A 19,820-nucleotide genomic window follows, 5' to 3' on the forward strand; every position below is an offset into this window, starting at 1 on the left:
CCATTCCAGCAACTTAAATACTGTAAGTTATTTTACCCTTAATAACAGTCATTTCTTTTCTAGTTTAATTCATGTCCCACATTTATTTATTTAATGTATACAACAAGTTTTATTATTCCTTCTATGACCATGAGCTAATCCCCCCCCTCAGGGGGAGGGTTATGCCACTCGTGTGAAAATCCGGATTGACTCGTTAATATTCTAGAATCACTACTTAGGAATTAGGCATAGAATTGACATCTGGTCCCAAAATGACTGAGGTGTTGAAAGTTGGATTTCTTGATGCTCGGGGATGTCCGTAGCGTCGAGAAAAAAAAGCGTTTCTGCAGTGTCGGTGTGACTCTCTCCAATTAGTCCAGCTGATGTGAAATCGAGCCAGGAGCTGAAATAATATACCAGAGATGAGGTATTATTGAAACTCCTTATGCTAGTGAAATGCGACCTAGAGATGTGGGCATGCACTAGGGATCAATACTCGACGTCGTCTCCGAAAACGAGACGAATTAGAGATGTAGTGATTTGGTAATAAAAACTGTTGAAAAATGATTCTTGCATGAGCATGATTAACTCTCTCCCTGTTTCTCTATTTTTGTTTACCTACATATAATCGCCGTAGTAATTTACATTATCTGCATTACCGTTATTTTAATTAAAACCAACTAAAAAGAAACCTAAAAATCCTACTCACCAAAAGTTGTAATTCCAGTTGTGAACCTATCCGAGCCCTAAGGTTTGGACGATATCTTACTCGACCTATCCTACCAAACCCACGTGAGTAAGGTACTTGACTAAAACGTACGACTATACGGACGTTGGACTTTGGACTTGGGTCTTTGGACCTCGGACTTTTGACTGTGGACCTCGGACTTAAGAAAATAAGTAACTGAAAACCAATAAACGTATAAAATGCTTGATTATCATTCCCCCAAATATGTTTTGAGTTGATCGAAAGCTTTTTGGCATTCTTCCGCCCATGCAAATGAGGTATTCTTCCGTAGTAACTGAAAGAGAGGTTTGCACTTATCTGAACTCTTGGAGATGAACATGTTCAGAGCTACTAACCTGCATATAACATTTTGAATCTCTTTCATATTTTTAGGTGAGGGCATTTCTATGAGCGCCCGAATTTGATCTGGGTTTGCCCCGATTCCTCTTTTAGTAACTAGATACCCCAAAAACGTCCCTGATGAGACAGCGAAAGCACACTTTGCAGGGTTAAGCTTCATGTGATATTCTCTAAGAATGTCAAATGCCCGCTTCAGGTAGGAGAGATGATCTCCTTGCCTTAGGCTTTTGATCAAAAGATCGTCTACATACACCTCCACAATATCGTCTATCAATCCTTCAAACATTTTGTTTACCAAACGCTAGTATGTGGCTCCTGCATTTTTTAGTTCGAACGGCATGACCTGATAGCAGTACAGGCCATCCTCGGTTGTGAAACTGGCATGCTTGTGGTCTTCCTCATGCAATGGGATATGGTTATAACCAGACGACCCATCTGTGAAAGATAACAATTCATGTCCAGCCGTTGCATTCACCAATTTGTTAATTCGTGGTAGAGGGTAGCTGTCTTTTAGACATGCACAGTTCAGATCCGTGAACTTGATACAGATTCTCCATGACCCATTCTTCTTTCTCACTAGGACAATATTAGAAATCCAAGTGGGGAAATTGATTTCTCTGACAACACCTATTATTCATGACCCATTCCTTTCAACTTCATGACCCATTCTTCTTTCAACTTCAGCTTTTACTGCTTTCGATCTGTCAACACCTATTTTTCTTGATTTCTGCTTGATTACTACTACATCACTGCAGACATTGAGTCGGTGGCATGCCACATGGGGATCAATTCCTGGCATTTCTTCGAATGGCCAAGCAAACACATCCTTGTGCTCTCGGAGGAACTGTATCAGAGTCGTGCGCTCTTCAGAACTCAACATGGTGCCGATGAAAGTGGTTTTTGGCGAGCTGCCTCTCTTAATATCCACTTCCTCTAACGACTCTAGTGAGGGGGGATCCTCCCTCTCTCTTGGTACTAGGTCCGGGAGAGGGGGATCCAACTGTAATTGCTATTTAGCGGGTTGCCCCACCTCCATTGGTTCAAAAGGGAGTGCGGACTGCTTTGTCACCAAAGCGTAGCATGTTTTGGAAGCCACCTGATCACCTCTGACTGTCTCAATTTTCCCGTTATGTGGGAACTTTAGACATTGGTGATAGGTGCTGGGAACGGCATGGAGTCTGTGTAGCTAGGTCTTGCCCAAAATCATGTGATAAGGTGTGTTAGCTTTTACCACAACAAAATTTATTATGAGAGTTATCGGACCAGTAGCTATATGTAGTTGGATCTCCCCAACTATTAGAGCTTTGCCTCCACTGAATCCATACAGGTTGGAGTTGGTGGAAACCATCTCAGAATATGGGATTAGTAACTTTTTGAATGCGTCATAGTATAACACATCTGCCGAACTTTCTGGGTCAACCAATATGCGGTGCAAATCATAATCTCCAAAAATGAGTATGAGAACTAACGCATCCTCATGTGGACTTTGGATGCTGAGACAGTCAGCCTCAATGATAAGAATGAGTGAGTCTTTCTGAGGTACTGCTTTAACCTGAGCACCCATAGTCAGTTTCTTGTCATGATCCTCATTTGCTTGGCGATGCGCATCTGATATCACGCACCCTTTTCAATGACCTACCCACTTCGTTTACTTGCCTTTCCGAAAATCATATTTATCCGAGTCGGCCATCGAAAGCGATCCATGCACGGGGGATCTTGAATCGACGATCGATCTCCTCGGGTTGTTATCTGCATTCACTGTTCGTGCTACAAACTGCTTCAAATACCCCCTTTTGATCAGATCCTGTAGTTCATTTTTCAGGGTCCTGAAGGCTCTGGTACTATAACCCTTACTCTTGTGAAACTTGCAGTAGGTCATTTGGTCTCGGGTACCCAAGGAGCATGGCTTAAGTGGAGTTGGCCATTTGAGGTAACTCTGATTCTTGATCAAGTCCAAAACCTCATCCGACATTTTGTTCAGAGGGGGATTTGACCTTTTGGCGACCATGATTACGGTCTCTCTTTAATTTTTGAGGGGAAGAATTCCCATTCCCTTCTCGAGGGACCACAAGAACTGCCCGATTAGTCTTTTTGCTTCCTAACGTCTGCTCCAGACATCCTATTCCCCGCATAAGTTTCAACCATGTCTAGGAGTTCCTCTAAATCACGAGGTGGTTTCCTGGAGAGAGATCCGAATAAGGCGTTGTTTTCATCCAACCCTTGTTAGAAAGCTATTATAGCAGTCTGTTCATCACAAAACACTATTTGGATTGAAATTTCCATGAACCGTTGTATGTAGGACCTCAATGCCTCTTCGTCCTTTTTCTTAATGTTGAACAGTGCATCGATCTGTTTTGGTTGATGCTTGTTGCACTAGTACATGTCTATAAAGGTCCTAAATAGTTCCCCTGAGGACCTGATCTGCTGCTCAGGTAATCTGTGGTACCACTAGAGCGTAGATCTAGACAGGGAGGCTTTGAACTCTTAACACATGACATGGTCATATCTTTCATATTGTCCCATAGTGACACGATACTTGAATACATGATCCACAGGATCTGACTTGCCACTAAAGACAATGAACTTCGGTTGTCTGTAACCATAGGGATATGGCTTCCTCATCACCCGTGATGCGAAAGGAGATTTGCCTACCCCCATTGTGGCAGATTGAACAAGGGAGTCTTGCATTTTTCTCCCTTTGCCTGTCATCTGATGCATTTGGCAGATCAGGTTATTCTTCTCAGTTTCCCATGCACTTTCTTTGGTAGAAAGTTTCCTGCTCTAAGTTCTTTTTCGGTGTTGAGGGTCGACATCACAATCTTGGTCAGCTGAATCTGGTTCTGAGGTTGTTCCTTAGTCCTCATCTGAGTTGCTGTATTCTGACTCAGATGGCTCGCGTCGCACTGGATCCCCAAGCCTTAGGTTCCTAGCACGACCACCTTCCAGAAGGTCGTCATCATCGAGATCGATGAGTGGCTCCTTCCCTGTGTCAGACTGGTATAAGAGCCTCAGGAGCTGTAACTCTCGCTCAAGGTTGCTTCTTTGCTGTTCTAGAGCCTATACCGCCTAGCTCGCCTGAACAGACTCTGGGTTGGTGAGGACAACATTTTCACCATTTTGACGTTCCTCTTGAGCGTTATTCCTAAGGCATGCATCGGGAGCAACTGGTCCATCGGGGCTGGTCATAGGTCCTTGGGGGGGATTATTCACGTCTTGGTGATCAATATTATCACCCCCCTCAGGCATCTTGTGCACTTCTTCTCTGATAGCGACGCTGCGTGTAGTAGCGCCACCCTTTATTTTCTTTGCTCCTGCCATCACAGCAGTAAGAGTTTTTAGACTAAATCAGTCAGTTGGAATGAATATTTACCTGCTTTCGTCCCCACAGACGGCGCCACAAGATATAGGGGAATTCCTGATCTTCCTCTGTGCTTTGTGATCAGGAAGCCTTTACTGAGTAGAGAAGGGATGAGATGATATGAGTTCAGGGTTGAACTACTTGGCGGCTGCCTACGTATCTCCTTGTTTATTTTGGAGAATCAAATTATATCTTGCGTAGTTCCTAAGAGCGAAATTCCTATGGTTTATATAGGAAGAGCTTTGAGAGTCTTAGGGTTAGGGCTGTCTCCACTGCTTGTGAGTTCCTTTCCATCTTTGGACTCTATCTTCCTATTAGGAATTCCCTCTTTACGGAAGTCTTAATCTAGACCATATCTTATGAGAGGTAGGTTTCCTTACTAGTCATAATGTCCCATCGTATATGGGAAGATTATATCTAAAAGGTAACTCTTCAAGATATGCCATTACAATTCCTTCCTTATCATCAAAGATCACCCTCATCAGTTTCCCTCTGTTCAAGAATTGGCCATATCAGTTCCTAACGACTTGGAGAACTATTGTGCTTAGAGGTGGTCAGTCATGTGCCTGACACATGTTCACTAAACACTCGTGCGAAGCACGAGTTAACTTATCCAAAGAACTTATCCGATAGTCCTCGTCTCATTCTGGACATTTATAGTCTTAGGTTATTTTCCATGCACGTGTTATCTATCTAATGACGAGAAATCCCCCTTACAAAAACTATGTTTATAATTTGCATATCTGACCTTCAATTATTTGCAGGCTTTAGTCTGAAAAAGGAAGAAAAATAATATGGAGAAGAAGAAGAAAGTCGATAAGTACCCTGTGAGTAGAAGTGTGGGTAGAAGGTTATGTTTGAAATCTGACACACCAAACAAAAATTATGTTTGAGATTTGCATCCAAAAAAAGGAAATCGGAGTCGAGTAGCGCTACTAGCCAATCTAAAAACTTAAGACAAAGAATACTAGGAAAGGGAAGTTGGTGGAAGAGAAAACTTGTAAAGGGAAGGTTGTGGTCAAGAATACTAGGAAAGGGAAGGTGATGGAAGAGAAGGAAGATAAGGAAGATGAGAAAGAGAATGTTAAAGGTAGCATAGTAGCACCTGTGCAGCTGCGAAGTAGCTTCTCACACATGATAAGTTTGGTACAAAAACTCAAATAAGTGGGAATTCCAAAAAAACATGTCAATGAAATGAAGAAGACGTCGTTCTGGTTTATGTTTGATGCGTTATACAACAGTGGGATTGTTAAAGGAAACAAATTCAAGCCAAACAAAGAAATATTCTATCTCTTGGACAATTTCAAATTAGTACCTGAGGAGGCATTTGAGATTGGTAAAAGAATGGTAAAGCTAACTGTAGAGGAGGTTAGTCTCATGTTTGGGCTGCCTATCACGGAGACTTTGGTGCAATTAAATAAGACTGTTGGAGATGATGAAAAGACAACCATCTTCATTAAAAAGTACTTTGGTGATGCCAATACCAGGTATTCCAAGTCTCATGTTGAAGATAGCATAATGAGGACTTTGGCAACCACTGATGAGCAATCTGCAACTGAAGATTTTGCAAGGCTGATGTCGTTTTTCATGTTGGCTACATGTTTCTTCAGCAATGCCAATTACAGAGCATCATGGCCATTGATCAAGGTTGTTGACAACTTGGATACACTTAGAAATCTATCTTGACCAACTGCCATACACAAGGAGTTAATTGATGCTGCCATCGAATACAAAGAAGCAAAAAAATAGACGATCAATGGATGCACTATAATGTTTTTGGTATATTTCTTTAACTTAATATCCTTAATTTATGGTTGTTTGTCTGTTTTTATATATAACAATTTGTGGGTATGAACAATCAATGTTCATAGCTATTGGTGGGTATGAACAATCAATATTCATACATGGATACCTATTGGTGGGTATAAACAACCAATGTTCATAGCTAATGGTGGGTATGAATAATCAATGTTCATACATGGATACCTATTAGTGGATATGAACAACCAATGTTCATAGCTATTGGTGGGTATGAACAACCAATGTTCATACATGGATGCATATTGGTGGATATGAACAACCAATGTTCTAGCTATTGGTGGGTATGAACAACCAATGTTCATATCTATTATTAGGGTATGAACATTGATTGGTTTAATGTTTTGGTTTATTGGTGTATGAACTAATATGGTTTTCGTCACGTGCGTTGCAGTTTTGGTTTTGTGAGCACTCTGTAGTCATCAAGAAGGTAGAGAACCATGAAACCAAATTCTTGAGGTGTGCAAGGTGGAATTTGAAGACCTTGCTTGATGCGTTTCGAAAGACACCAATAACAGAAATAGCTGCAAGTCAGATTATTGTTGATGTTGAAGCAGCAATGGAGGCTGAAAAGACTTTACTTTGTGACATGTATAGTGATTTAGTCACAAACAATGAAGTAACAGTCCAGTCTACTGCAGAAAATATTGATGCATTGAAACTGGAGAACAAATAACTGAAGGAGAGAGTCATCGAGCTTGAAAAGCAAATTATGTATTCCAGAGATGAAATTGAAAAGTTAAAGGAGCAGCAAGAGAGGTATATGTCTGATGAGGTTGAATTGCAACCTAATGAAGTAACGAATGAAGTCCACCCACCTAAAGAAGTGCAGCAGGGCCATCCTGATGAAGTCACGGATGCAGTCCACTCGGCTGAAGTGCAGCAGGGGCATTCTGATGAAGTCACAATTGAAGTCACGGATGAAGTTCAGCAGAGTAAGTATGTTGCGATGGTCCATCATTTGATATATGCCTAACCTTGTCACCTCCAGATAAAGATGAGGAGAAAGATGTTGAGGGAGCCGAGAAACCTTGCTCACTTGTAAAGCGAGTGAAGGAAAATAAAGAAAGGAAAACTAAAATGATTGGCGAGGATTTCACTAGTGATGGGAGGAAAAAAAGAAAGAAAGGTGACACTGGCAAGCAAACTGTTGTTGATGACAATAACGTTCATCCTCTGCTTGACCCGAAGACGTGTTGATACTATGTGGGTTTGGAAGAAACCCATCGAGAAGTCATTGACACGTTCTTCAAAATTGCGGACAGTGGGTAAGTTTAAGATACCAAAAAATATTATTTTGAGTAAATATATCTTGTTTGACTAATGGTTTTTGAAGAGCTATTACTTGGTCAAATGGAACTTTACAAATTCAAGGTGTTCTAGTTGAAGATATTCTCTTTGATAGAGAAATTGATCACCAGGTAAATTTTATTCATACCACAATTGGATTATGAACAATTATTGTTCATAGTCTTTAGCTATGAACACTCATTGTTCATACCCACAATTGGACTATGAACAATCATTGTTCATAGTCTTTAGCTATGAACACTCATTGTTCATACTCCAGCAATGGGTATGAACAATCATTGTTCATACTCCAGTAACTTGCCAATTCAAGAATCTGGTAGCTATGAACATTCTTTGTTCATTCGACAATTGGACTATGAACATTATTTGTTCATACTCCAACAATGGGAATTGTCACCAAATTCGGCATTTTTTTTGGAAAAACGCGTTTAAAACCTGAGATATTGGCAAGGCGTCTTGTTCTAGTTTAAAACTCGGGTTTAAAAAAAAAACTCGTTTTAAACTTAAAAACCGTTTAAAATCCGAGATTTTGAAAATCTCTCGTTAATTTTTTTTTTTAATAATCTAAAAGAAAATGCGAGAAGAAAAAGTGGTTTTGGAGTTTACCTTTTTGAAGAGTGGGCATTAGATTGACTTATTGAGACAGTTCTATTTTGCTTTGGACTATTAATAATTGGAAATTTTAAAGTTATTAACTTATTTGTAATACTTGATTATGCCATTATGGTTGGTAATTAGTAGTATCTTATTTAGAGTCGTGTTTTGGTACTGAATAAAAAACTTCTAGTATTTGGATGAGTAATGATAATTTGATACTTTCATGTATTTGAATTTTATTTCATTTGTATTATTTTTATTTTTATTTTATGTGCCTATTCTTTTTTCCACTCTTATAAAAATCAAACTCCTTATCTATTATATTATTTATCATCGGTTTTTACCGTTTCTTTTATGTATTATACGTTTTAAACCCGTTTTTTATGCCCCACATTTTTTTTTCCCGAGACGTTCCGTTTAAAACACGAACTAAGTTTTTTTCAAGTACACTGTTTTAAACCCGTACCGTACTTGGTGGCAATGGCAATGGGTATGAACATTCATTGTTCATACTCCAGCAACTTGCCAAGCTATGAACATTCTTTGTTCATACGACAATTGGACTATAAACATTCTTTGTTCATAGTCATGAGCTATTTATGTGATGCCAATTTTAAAAAAACTTATCCATTCAACAGGTCATCGACTGGTGGGCGATAGAACTTTAACAGAGGAAGACTGGAAAAGTAGAGATTTGTCTAGTATTTGCAAACTCTAAGGTCAATTTTTTATTACAAAAAAATATTGTTTCATCTATTATTATTGTCACATTCTTATTATTTCACACAATTGTTGACACAGAGATTGTTGGAAGAAGTAGGATTGGAAACCATATTGAAGAGCATCGACTTCTCTTTGAAATTCATTGCCATTCCAATTCATTCGGACAATCATTGGACTCTTCTTGTGTTGGAGTTGGTGGAGGGACAACAAGCAAGATGGTATTACTTCAACTCCCTAAGCCACACACATAAAGGGTTGAAAGTTGCAAAAGAATTTGTGGGATCGACAATAAACACTTAAATTACATAAATTTTTTATGTTGAAATATAAAGAAATAACTTATTGTAATTTTGCAGAAGAAGGTACTAGTTGAGTCAATAAACCATCCTATCAGAAAGGGAGATTTGAAAATCTATCTTGTCAGTAATAAAGGAAGAATACTTTCACCAAAATGTCCGTAGCAAAACAATAGGTAATTATTTATTTATTCTCCTGTGTTACATGTGTGAACTATGATTGTTCATATCTATTGGGTATGAACAATGAGTGTTCATACCTCAGATAGCTATGAACATTGGTTTTTCATGTCTCAGATAGGTATGAAAAATTATGAATACAATGATTCGTCATATTTAGAATTGATTGTGATTTATCTGTGTATTTATCTAAATTGACTGTGTATTCTCTAAATTTAGGTATACAATAGGTATGAACAATGACTTTTCATGCATTAGATAGCTATGAACAATCATAGTTCATACCCATAGGAACTATGAACAATATTTGTTTATACTCCAATACGTATGAATACAATGATTCCTCATATTTTAGCACTGATTGTGTATTCTCTAAATTGCATCGTTGATTGTGGCATTCATGTCTGCAAAATGATGGAAATTTTGTATGAACAAGGTAATATGGATTTCTCTCAATTGATAAATGAAAAAGAAATACAAAACTTGCGCCCTCACATTGCATGTAGAATGCTTTTAGACTTGCCGAGAAGCTGGAGTAAAGATGATCATGATTTTCAGGAAAATTTTAGAAAGGGAATGTTTGCTGAATGAATGTGAGGAATGCAAAAAACAATATATTTTGTGGTGTTTTTTGTGCACAATGATATTTTGTTTATAAAAGTTAAATATTGGTGTTTTTAATGTGTTATCAGTTCTCTTATTATTATTTATATTCTGTTTATTTATAACTAATGTTCATATTATTTATATCCTTGTTTATAATTGATGTTCATATTTAATTTGGGGATATGAAAAATTATTGTTCATACCTGCTTAAACATATGAACAATGAGTGCTCATAGCTCCAATAGGTATGAACACACATTGTGCATACTCCAATGGGGGGTATGATTGTTCATAATTGGGGTTATGAACATTTATTGTTCATACCTGCTTAAAGGTATGAGCAATGAGTGTTCATAGCTCCAATAGGTATGAACAATCAATGTTCATATATGTTTTGGATATGAACAATCAATGTTCATATCTATTTTGGGTATGAACATTTATTGTTCATATATGTTTTGGGTATGAACAATCAATGTCCATATCTGTTTTGGGTATGAACATTTATTGTTCATGTCTGTTTTGTTCATAGTCCAATAGGTATGAACACTCATTGTTCATAGCTAATGTTCATAATTGGAAGTATAAACAATGATTGTTCATATATGTTTTGGGTTCATATTTTCATAGCCACAATCAATGTTCATAGCTGATGTTCAACATGGGTAGGTATGAACAATCATTGTTCATATCTATTGTGGGTATGAGCAATCAATGTTCATAATCGGTTTGTTTCGGTTGGGTCGGGCCATTTATATTTTTCTTCAGGGGTATACTTGACCTTTCATCTACTCAAGCCGTTGTTATTTCACGTCAAGGGTAAACTTGAACTTTTATCCACCCGGTCCTTGTGAGTGATTAAAAAAAATGTGTCCTCTAGAGTTCCTTTTTTTGGTAGATTTGTCCTCTAGAGTCGCCTCCCTGAAAATATAAATTATTGAAAATCCGAGTAAAACTCAATTTTCATTGGATTAAATTCAATTCGGCTGGATATGTGGTTCCCGGTTGGATTGTGATAATAATAGCGCCACGGATTTATCAACAGAGCCAAATATGATAACCGTGAATTTTGGCTTCTGATTACATTCAAGTGATCAGCATTAAGAAGTTCTTTTTACCAAAAAACTGATCATTAAGAAGTTCATACTTCATACTACAGGGTAACAGGAGTTAAGTTGCGGTGCGCTTAATGTGTTTGTAAGCTGATTTTTGGCAGATGTTTTGAAAAAATAAATGTGTTTGGTTTCTATTTAAAAAAAAAATAGTTTTTCATCCAAAAAACACTTTTTGGTCCCAAAAACTTGTTTTATGATAATTAGGTAAAACTTGTTTTTTAAGTTAAAAACTATTTTTTCTTTGAAGGAAACACTTTTTGGTGCTAAAGGCAAATGAACTCTCCGGATGTTTTTAGACTTTAGTGATTTATGCCACGATATGCCAAAATATATCGAGAAACATAGTGTGAAATCTGATTTGATAAAATAGCTTTTAAGAAAAGTCACAACCAAACATGTTTATTGAAAAACTGTTTTTAGAATAAATACTTTTTCATAAAAGTGTTTTTTAAGAAAAAATAATTTTTTGAAAAAATGAGAACCAAACACCCACTAATTTTCAGGACTTCAGGTGGAACATTATAGTAGCAAACTAGCAATGTAGCATACGTCTTTACTTCAATCAGACAACCAAATACCAACAGTAATCCTTCCATTCTACCAGTGGCACTTAGTCATTTCTGGAATAAAGCAACACCGAAAGGTGAAATCAAACAAACATTTGTATGGATATTTCTGCCATAACCACCCTCACATAAAGGAGAGAAAGACAACGTAATTGCTCTCCTCAGCAAAGTTTGTTACAAATCTAAGAGACCCTCATCATTCAACCAAACCAAACAGAACTTCACAAAGCAACAAACAAGCATTATTTTAGAACAAACACCAAACCAATCCACCTCTTTCTCTTGCTCATGGAAAAAGCATATCCTTTTTCTTGACTTCTCGCAACTTGCATAAGATGACATCTTTGTGCAGCAAATCCAGGGAAAAAATCTTTCTCATTAAACATTAGATTTGAAGGCAATATCTTGGTCTAGTTTCATTTTATAGCTTTAAGCTGAGATCCACACCATCTACCACTTCGCTTTTGGAGTTCGATGTTGATCGACCAATGTGTTGTTCCTTTGGAGGGAAAAAACTGTACTGCGGTTGTACATAACCTCTTGAATGGATCACTTGGTCTTCCATGTTTCCCTTCAAATTCATTCAAGAAGTATACTATTAAAAACCAAACTAACACATAAGTAATGTGCATTATGCCAAGAGAGAAAACATACTTCAAAATGGTGAAATTGAATGTTACTTATTCTTTTCTTACCTGAAAATGAAGCGCGTCAATTTTGGACAGCTCATGGTAATCAGGACGTGGAAATACTAACGGATGCTTAAACTTTGGAGTAGAACTAGAACATGATGCAGTTGCAGGGAGGCTCAAGGAGAGAAATTCTCCATCTAGACCATTATCTTTGATTCTCTTAACTAATTTAAGCTCGGGCGAGTTCTCCCTCCAGTTGACATTAACGGGTTGTGTTGAAACTGAAGGAACCTCTCTGAAAACAAAAGCAAAAAGAATGTGAACCAACTATAACAACAAGGTGGCAATTACATGAATCGTAGTAACTCATAAAGCAAGCAAACCTGAATACTTGATTTCCACGTCCATAGGATTCATCTGATCTTTGAAAGGAAGGGACAAGCGAAGTAAGATTGCACGGAATTGAGGGATCTGGTAGATTGTCAAGAGAGAAAGGCCATGACCTTTTCATTCCAACCATCTAAATTCCATATAAACAAACCACATTTTTATAAGTATTCATAGCATGAACTAAGCCAGAAATAGAGAAAAATAATTGTAACCTATAAAATGTACCTTCTCATGATGACCTGAAGGAGGTGTGTAAGTGCCATATGTATTTTGGTTTGAAGGGGGCTCTATCTCAAAATTTGGAGCAGAAGATGATGAAGTCGATATAGGAGGATTCATCTGCAATCCAAGTACAATTCCAATTTGTTAATAAACATTAAATAATAAACTCCAAGTAAGAGCAATCACAAGAGTATAATTCTCACCAATGAAGGAAATTGATACTGACTATGTTGTCTCCATTGCATTAGTAAAAGGGGTGGCCAATTCGGTTTGGAATCGTGTTGTAAACTTGAACTAGATCCACTTCCAAATTCTGTTTGAAACTTAGTATACTCTGATCCGAAACTAGTATTAAACGAAGCACCGTTACTTGCTCCTACCCCTGCCGACCAGCCCAATGCAGGTCCTATACTTCTATTCACTGTTTGATTGGTATTTTGAGTATAAAGTTTTGGTATATGACTTGGATGTGGTGCTAAAAGATTAGTACCAGATATTCTTACTGAAGGTGACGATAAAGAAGAAAGATCAGGAGCAGTAGGTGACTGATATTGATGATGATGCGGAAGTGGTAAAACAACTGGTGGGGGTCCTGGCGCCCCTGCACCGTTCTTTATCTGCTCTTCTAATCTGATCCTTTCCAGTTTTTCAACGCCTAGTCCTCTCTGCGGAACTTTGTTTTGCTTAAGCCTCCTTGTTGAAGATCTACCACTACTACCATTACTATCATTCTGATTTGACATTTTTATTTTCTGCCATTTAATCTATATGATAGAAACAAAGAATCTAGAAAAACGAAAAAACAGAAACGAAGACATGCCCATTTAACAAACGTGAAAATGAAGAGAACCCAGAGTTCAAATTTTCAAAACAAACTAAAGATGCCCGGACAGTTTCAAGATTAAGCAAAACAACACAAAATGCATAGAAAAACTAGATGAAGAAAAAAAGGAACTGAAATCCCAAAAATGAGAAGAAAATTCTCGCAGGTTATGGAGTAAAAATCGGTAAACTTCAACACCCAAGTTTTAAGCAAAGATTGAAGGAGAGAAAATCACTTGGATCTGGTGCATCCTTAAGTTTTTGTCTGAAAGACAAATAAAACCCTTCAAAACACGCAAATCCAAAAAAGCACTTATCAGAATCTTTTTTCAACTATTTTATAGCCCAAATCCTCGCTCCAACATATCATTTTTTTCCTTAAGAAACTCTCTAAATTTTACTAAAACATCTCCATATTTTGCTCAAGGCTTTTTATAGAATGGTTTTAAAGTCACACACAACACACACTCCTGTGATCCTCTGTTTTTCTGCTTTTGTGCAAATTTTCTATAAGTAGAGTAATACCTGCATAGAAGTGTAGTAGTGGCATTTTATGATTGATGATTCTCTACTTTTTTTGTGAAAATGAGGTTACACTTTGCAGAGTTGCAGCTTTAGAATCTTTCATGGGTCCAACGTGGACCCACACGTGCATTTGATTCACCAACAACCTCAGTTTCTTTGATTCGACAAATCGAATTATTTTATCAATAAAATGTTTTAAAAAAATAGATTATTGTATTCTTGTCAGTCTCATACTCTCATCTCATAATTCGCTCAAATTATCAATCTACATTCCGCACAACTTGATGTTGAGATCAAAGCATCAAAGTCAAAATAACCTTGGGATCGAAAAGATTTGACCTTATAATAGGAAGCCATCTGGTTGATCCTATTGATTTCTTGCGCATTTATTATTGTCAATGCTCAAATACTCAACACATCGTTAGTTTTGCCTAAACCTGTGCTGACAGCTGAGAGATAGCTGTACAATGTGCATATATATATATATATTATAGGGGATGGTTATATGAACTCTACCTTTTATATATATACTAGGGTATGATTCAAATTATCGTCTGCTCCACCTCGGCACTTTCGAAGAGTTATTCTTGAGGTAAACCGGCATGTCCCCACTACTATTTATAATAATTGGGCTTAAATATTTATGCCGACGTGTGCTGTTGAAATATCTAAGCTTTGTTAGAATATGCTAACTATATGAGTTTGGTTTTACAAAGTTAGTTCTGACATATCATTATATACATACTTTGCGGATAGAATGGAGAGATAAGAAGGATGCATTCAAGAAGCGTGTTGTCGATATAGTGCTAACACAACGACCCGAAGTTATCGTTTTGATCACCTCCATAATAAGCCATGCTTTCAACACCACCACCAAATAACCCAATCTTTCCTCCTCTCGGTATGGTAAAGTTGCAATAATGCAATAATACACGCGTTTAGTTGAGACATAATCTTTCCTCCTCTCAAACATTTGTAACATTTGTGAAAGTGGACGCTGCGTGCTACTTTTATTAAATAGAATTCAAGATAACCGATAATAAACAATATTTACATAAGCACATGAAGCTCTTCATACCTTAATACCGCCGATACAAAGGATTTCTTGCTTTCGGAGCTCTGAAATCGTAAGCTTTCAACAAAGTTTGGGGCCTCACGATGGATGGGCAAGATATGATCGGTTCACGGTGAAAAAGGAAATAACATGTCAAAAAAGTGAACAAACCAAAACATATGTACCAAGACAAAACTATGATGAGCAAATGAGCAGCATCTCAAAAATTCTTTCGATATATCTAGTTTGGTCAATGGGTTCACCAATGATGTTAATAAAAAACCAAGAGTAGGTTGTTAATGAAACACCAACAACCCACGGATAAGGAAGGGTAATTACCATCAATAATACCACAACCAAAACAGATAAAAATTATCCGCCACATCTTAACCACTGTCGAATACCATGATATGTAGTGGAAAACTAATCTCAATGTTTGAAACAATCCCAAATGAATTTATACAACATTTTCCTTACATTACCTCTCATTAGCAACAAATAACTAAAGTTAATAAATGGGTCATACTTTAGTGATGGGAGAACCAAAGTATTAAGAAGCCTTTGACCTCTAACAAGACCTTCAATTACCATCCATAGCAATAGTCCTAAAATGTTGAGCCGGTTTGAATCGAATTATCCAAAACTTCTAAAGCTCGAAATAGGTGGCAACCCTTCATTAAATCTAACATCAACCACAACACCAATAACTTTCAATCGCGCCCTTTTGTAAACTCATCCGTTATTTTCCCACCTTTATTATTATTATTATTATTATTCAATGTTAATTTTGGAGGGGTATTATGCATTCAAGGTTTTAAGTCTTGATTGAAAACTACTAATCCAACTTTAATAAGGTTTGAAATCCGAAAGATAATTGGTCTTCCATCGATGTACATGTGGGTTTATTTAATTTCATAACATTTCTAGATCAATCATCACATGTGTTTCCAAACGACTTTGATATGGAAGTGGGGAAAAAACTATATCTTTTGTCTTCAGATTAAATTCATACAAACCTCAACAAATCTTCGATAACCACGCCCAAAACGGCTTGATATAGAAGTGGGAAAAAAAATCGAAATAGTGCTAAAGATCACAGAACATGGCTATTATAGTGGGGTACATGGCGAAAATGGGAAGATGTTTTAGCATTTCTTTTGAAGCAAAGTAGTGCTAAAGATCACAGAACATCATATAATATACAAATGAACAACTAAAGTAGTGCGTATGATAGGTAAGATCTAAATGCTCCAGATCTCATATCTAAACATCTGCAAGTAAGGTCTTCGTTACTCACCAGGGGTTGTGGTTGCTGTGGAAAGAAAAGCCACGATGGAGGCGTGGATACTGTTGGTCACCTTGAAGTTCTAGATTTATACCGCGGTTCTCGACAAGATGAGAAAATGGGTGGGAGTGATTTTAGGATGTTGGAAGGAAATGATTATTTCTTTTTTTACCCTAAATTAGAGAAGAAGAGATATCATAGAACTGCTATTAACTTAGAAATCAAAGACACTACCTAGATGAATTTGAAAGTGCCATGTCACAACTTAGAAAATACAATGGTAACCACCTTGGAGGCCCCTGCAAGGGCCCCACACCATTGTGTTTTTTTTATATATATATATATATATATATATATATATATATATATATATATATATATATAAAATAAGAAATATATATATCCAGTAATGTGTTACAATTGTAATCCTTATTTAATGATTCAAATTATCTTCTTCCACGTCCGAGATTTAGAATTATATTCTTATTATTTGGCATTAGAGATATCATGATTTATGCCAGTATTATATTTTGATGGAACAAAAATTACGCTTTATACAAAATCTGTCATCCTTTTAAGACTTTCTTTACATGAGTTCTTTTGGTCGATAAATGAAACTACATGTCATGTACACAGTTTGTCAGCTCTTTTGATCACCTATGTGGTATGCCTCCAACACACATTTCAAGCTTGTCCTGCACAATCAGTATTCACCATATGTTGGGATTTTCTCAACATTTGCTAGGTATGCATGGCATTGAGCCATCGGCTGAAATGGCCGTAGAGCATCTCTAGGTGCTGGAGGTATCAAGTGTCATGTTTGAGAACAAGCATTCACAAACAATAACCAATTCTAGGTGGAAGCAAACATATGTTGTTAAAAGTGGGACCTAATTTCTTTTTTAAATTAAAAAAGAAATTATTAAAAATGGGTCTCACACTAGTTTTTAATTAGTTAAAAAAAATTGCCTAAAAAAGTGGTGATGGGTTGTTAATAGACAATCCCTTGGGAAACTGGGACTGTCGAGCCCAAACGTCAACTAAAAAAAAATCATCGCCACATTGGGACTGTCACGCTACACTCACACTGTCATGCTGCATTCGCAAACAAAACCGCAAATACAGATGCGACCAAATTTGCTACCTAAAGTTGGATTTTGGCGAAATTTAGAATGGTAGTAGCAAACCAACACTTGATACCACCTAGAGATGCTCTTATTCTCAAGATCTCAACTAAAATCAAATGTTTTTTTGGGTTATATTTGGTTGTAACTCTAAGTTTCTAATCGATTAAGTCCAGTTCATTCTTTTGAGATAATAAATCTAGACATGATGTTCTTAAGATATGACATAATTGGTCAACCTTAATTGCCCCTATAATTTTGAGGGTACTATGCAAGCAAACCAAGGGAAAATCCAAACACAAAATCTTTCTTTCTCTTATCCGAATCCAATTGCCTTTCAAATGCCCAATGTTAGCCCAACAAATCATATACTTACATACATCTTTGTAGGAAATGAACTATATCTTTTGTCTTCAATTCAATACACTAGTATCTCTTCTATCATGAATAAAACAATCTGGGATATCAGAACCTTAATATATATATATATATATATATATATATATAAAAGCTCGCGCACATTCTCTCTCCTCACCATATTGCTCCATTTTGCACACCGAGCAATATTAGTGGTCCCTAAAAAAGAGGAGGCTCTAATAATTAGAAATACCTCCCTAGATTTGTTTAAATCTCTCTAATTTATTATTATATTATTATGACCTCTTCAAATTCTAATCTATACCCCTATCTAGATTTGTTAATTTCTTTTTAGTTTAACTGAAAATTATAAACAACTCCCTAAAGTCTGAAAACACATCCGAAATGTTAAACAATGCCCATCAAAAAAAAATTATAAACAACTCCCTAAAGTCTGAAAACACATCCGAAATGTTAAACAAATCAAACAGAAAACCAATCGAAATATTTCTTCAACCCTAAACTCTTCTCACCTTGAAACCACAAATGGACTTTCTTAGTATAAGAAAAATAGAAGAGAGAAAAACAAGAGAACCAATTCAATTTAGAGAGAGGAGAGAGAGCTTCTCCATCAATCTCTTGGGATAACCATGCCTTCTCGGCCGATTTGTCCCCTTTAATCTTCGATCCCTCTTGCAAAAGTCTTTACTCACTTGACGACATCAAGTATAATATAGAAGCTTTGAAGAAGTTCGATTGAGATTGGAAAACATTGTTTAACTTCAGTCGTAGGAAGACTACTTGGCCTTATGGATCAAGTGTTTGGAAATACAAAGAATGGGTCTTGCACGAAATTGATGCCGATGACATTGTTGGTTTGTATGAAGGCAATACTAATGCATTTTGGGCTACCATTTTTGGTAAAAGAGAATTTAGGTATGAATGAAGTGTGGGTCAAGAATTGTGGGATTAGTCATACTTGCAGTTTTAAGGACTTGGGCATGACTGTATTGTCACCACCCTCATAGCTAGACTTGATGATATAGAAATGGATGAATTCAGGTCCATCTCTTTGCATTTGAAATGCCTTGAGGCCCAAAATCTTTGCATTGTTGCCCAAACCTACAGACAACAAATATTGCAACTCAACATCATACAATGGTGGGAGATACAATCAAGCAGGGCGTAATAATCACTCACAAGTGCGGTATAACCATCCTCAGAACCGCTTGAATAATTTTCAGAGTCGAAGCAATAATCGGTATGGACAACGATCTGGACAATCCAATTATTCTCTTGGTCCATGCAACATATGTGGCCATAAAAACCATAATGCTGCGAAGTGTTGGTTTCGCAATGAAAAACCTCAAAGGTCAGATTCAAATTCTTCAGATCCTATGGCTTTTTTGGCATCTGGTCCTCTAGTGCATATCCTTAACATTTATGTAATAATCTTCGTATTTTGTAGTACATCAAAAATTTTGCATAACGATGATCATCCTCTGATCAGGTGAATGTGAGAAAGATGACCTAGAAATGCCGCTTTTTGATTTAAGTACAATAGCAACAACAACAAATAACTTCTCAGAAGACAAAAATCTGGGGGAAGGTGGCTTTGGTCCTGTATATAAGGTAAGTCTTACTCATATAGTCTTCACAAATTCAGAAGGTAAACTTAATATGATTTTCTATGTGGACAACGAATATCACTAGGGCAAGTTGGATGGAGAACGAGAGATAGTTGTAAAGAGGCTCTCAAGGAACTCTAGACAA

The 19,820-nt window shown here is 36.9% G+C and overlaps 2 protein-coding genes across 2 annotated transcripts; both read right to left on the reverse strand.

Moving 5' to 3' along the window:
* Window positions 1–2,252: 2,252 nt before the first annotated feature.
* LOC147505491 (uncharacterized) lies at window positions 2,253–2,630 on the reverse strand. The gene has a single exon (XM_086605565.1). The coding sequence runs from the start codon at window positions 2,628–2,630 to the stop codon at window positions 2,253–2,255; it is 378 nt and encodes a 125-aa protein (XP_086461691.1).
* An 8,959-nt stretch (window positions 2,631–11,589) lies between these two features.
* On the reverse strand, window positions 11,590–13,987 carry LOC147505492 (uncharacterized). The gene is made up of 5 exons (XM_086604148.1): window positions 13,084–13,987; window positions 12,884–12,997; window positions 12,652–12,788; window positions 12,332–12,563; window positions 11,590–12,207 (listed from the first exon to the last, which is right to left on the reverse strand). Exons 1-5 carry the CDS (start codon window positions 13,621–13,623, stop codon window positions 12,058–12,060), a joined length of 1,173 nt encoding a protein of 390 aa, XP_086460274.1. The 5' UTR covers window positions 13,624–13,987; the 3' UTR covers window positions 11,590–12,057.
* Window positions 13,988–19,820: the final 5,833 nt, after the last annotated feature.

This window comes from Coptis chinensis, chromosome 4 (assembly GCF_015680905.1).
Source record: "Coptis chinensis isolate HL-2020 chromosome 4, ASM1568090v1, whole genome shotgun sequence".
Taxonomy (NCBI): Eukaryota; Viridiplantae; Streptophyta; class Magnoliopsida; order Ranunculales; family Ranunculaceae; genus Coptis; species Coptis chinensis.

Bases quoted from the DNA above. Each gene is read 5' to 3' on its own strand.
- LOC147505492 (XM_086604148.1), bottom strand. From the start codon at position 13,623: ATGTCAAATCAGAATGATAGTAATGGTAGTAGTGGTAGATCTTCAACA. The intron at 12,789-12,883 runs GTACATTTTATA...TATGGAATTTAG, and splicing joins CTTCAGGTCATCATGAGAAG to ATGGTTGGAATGAAAAGGTC. The intron at 12,208-12,331 runs GTAAGAAAAGAA...ATGAATTTGAAG, and splicing joins TTGACGCGCTTCATTTTCAG to GGAAACATGGAAGACCAAGT.
- LOC147505491 (XM_086605565.1), bottom strand. From the start codon at position 2,630: ATGGGTGCTCAGGTTAAAGCAGTACCTCAGAAAGACTCACTCATTCTT.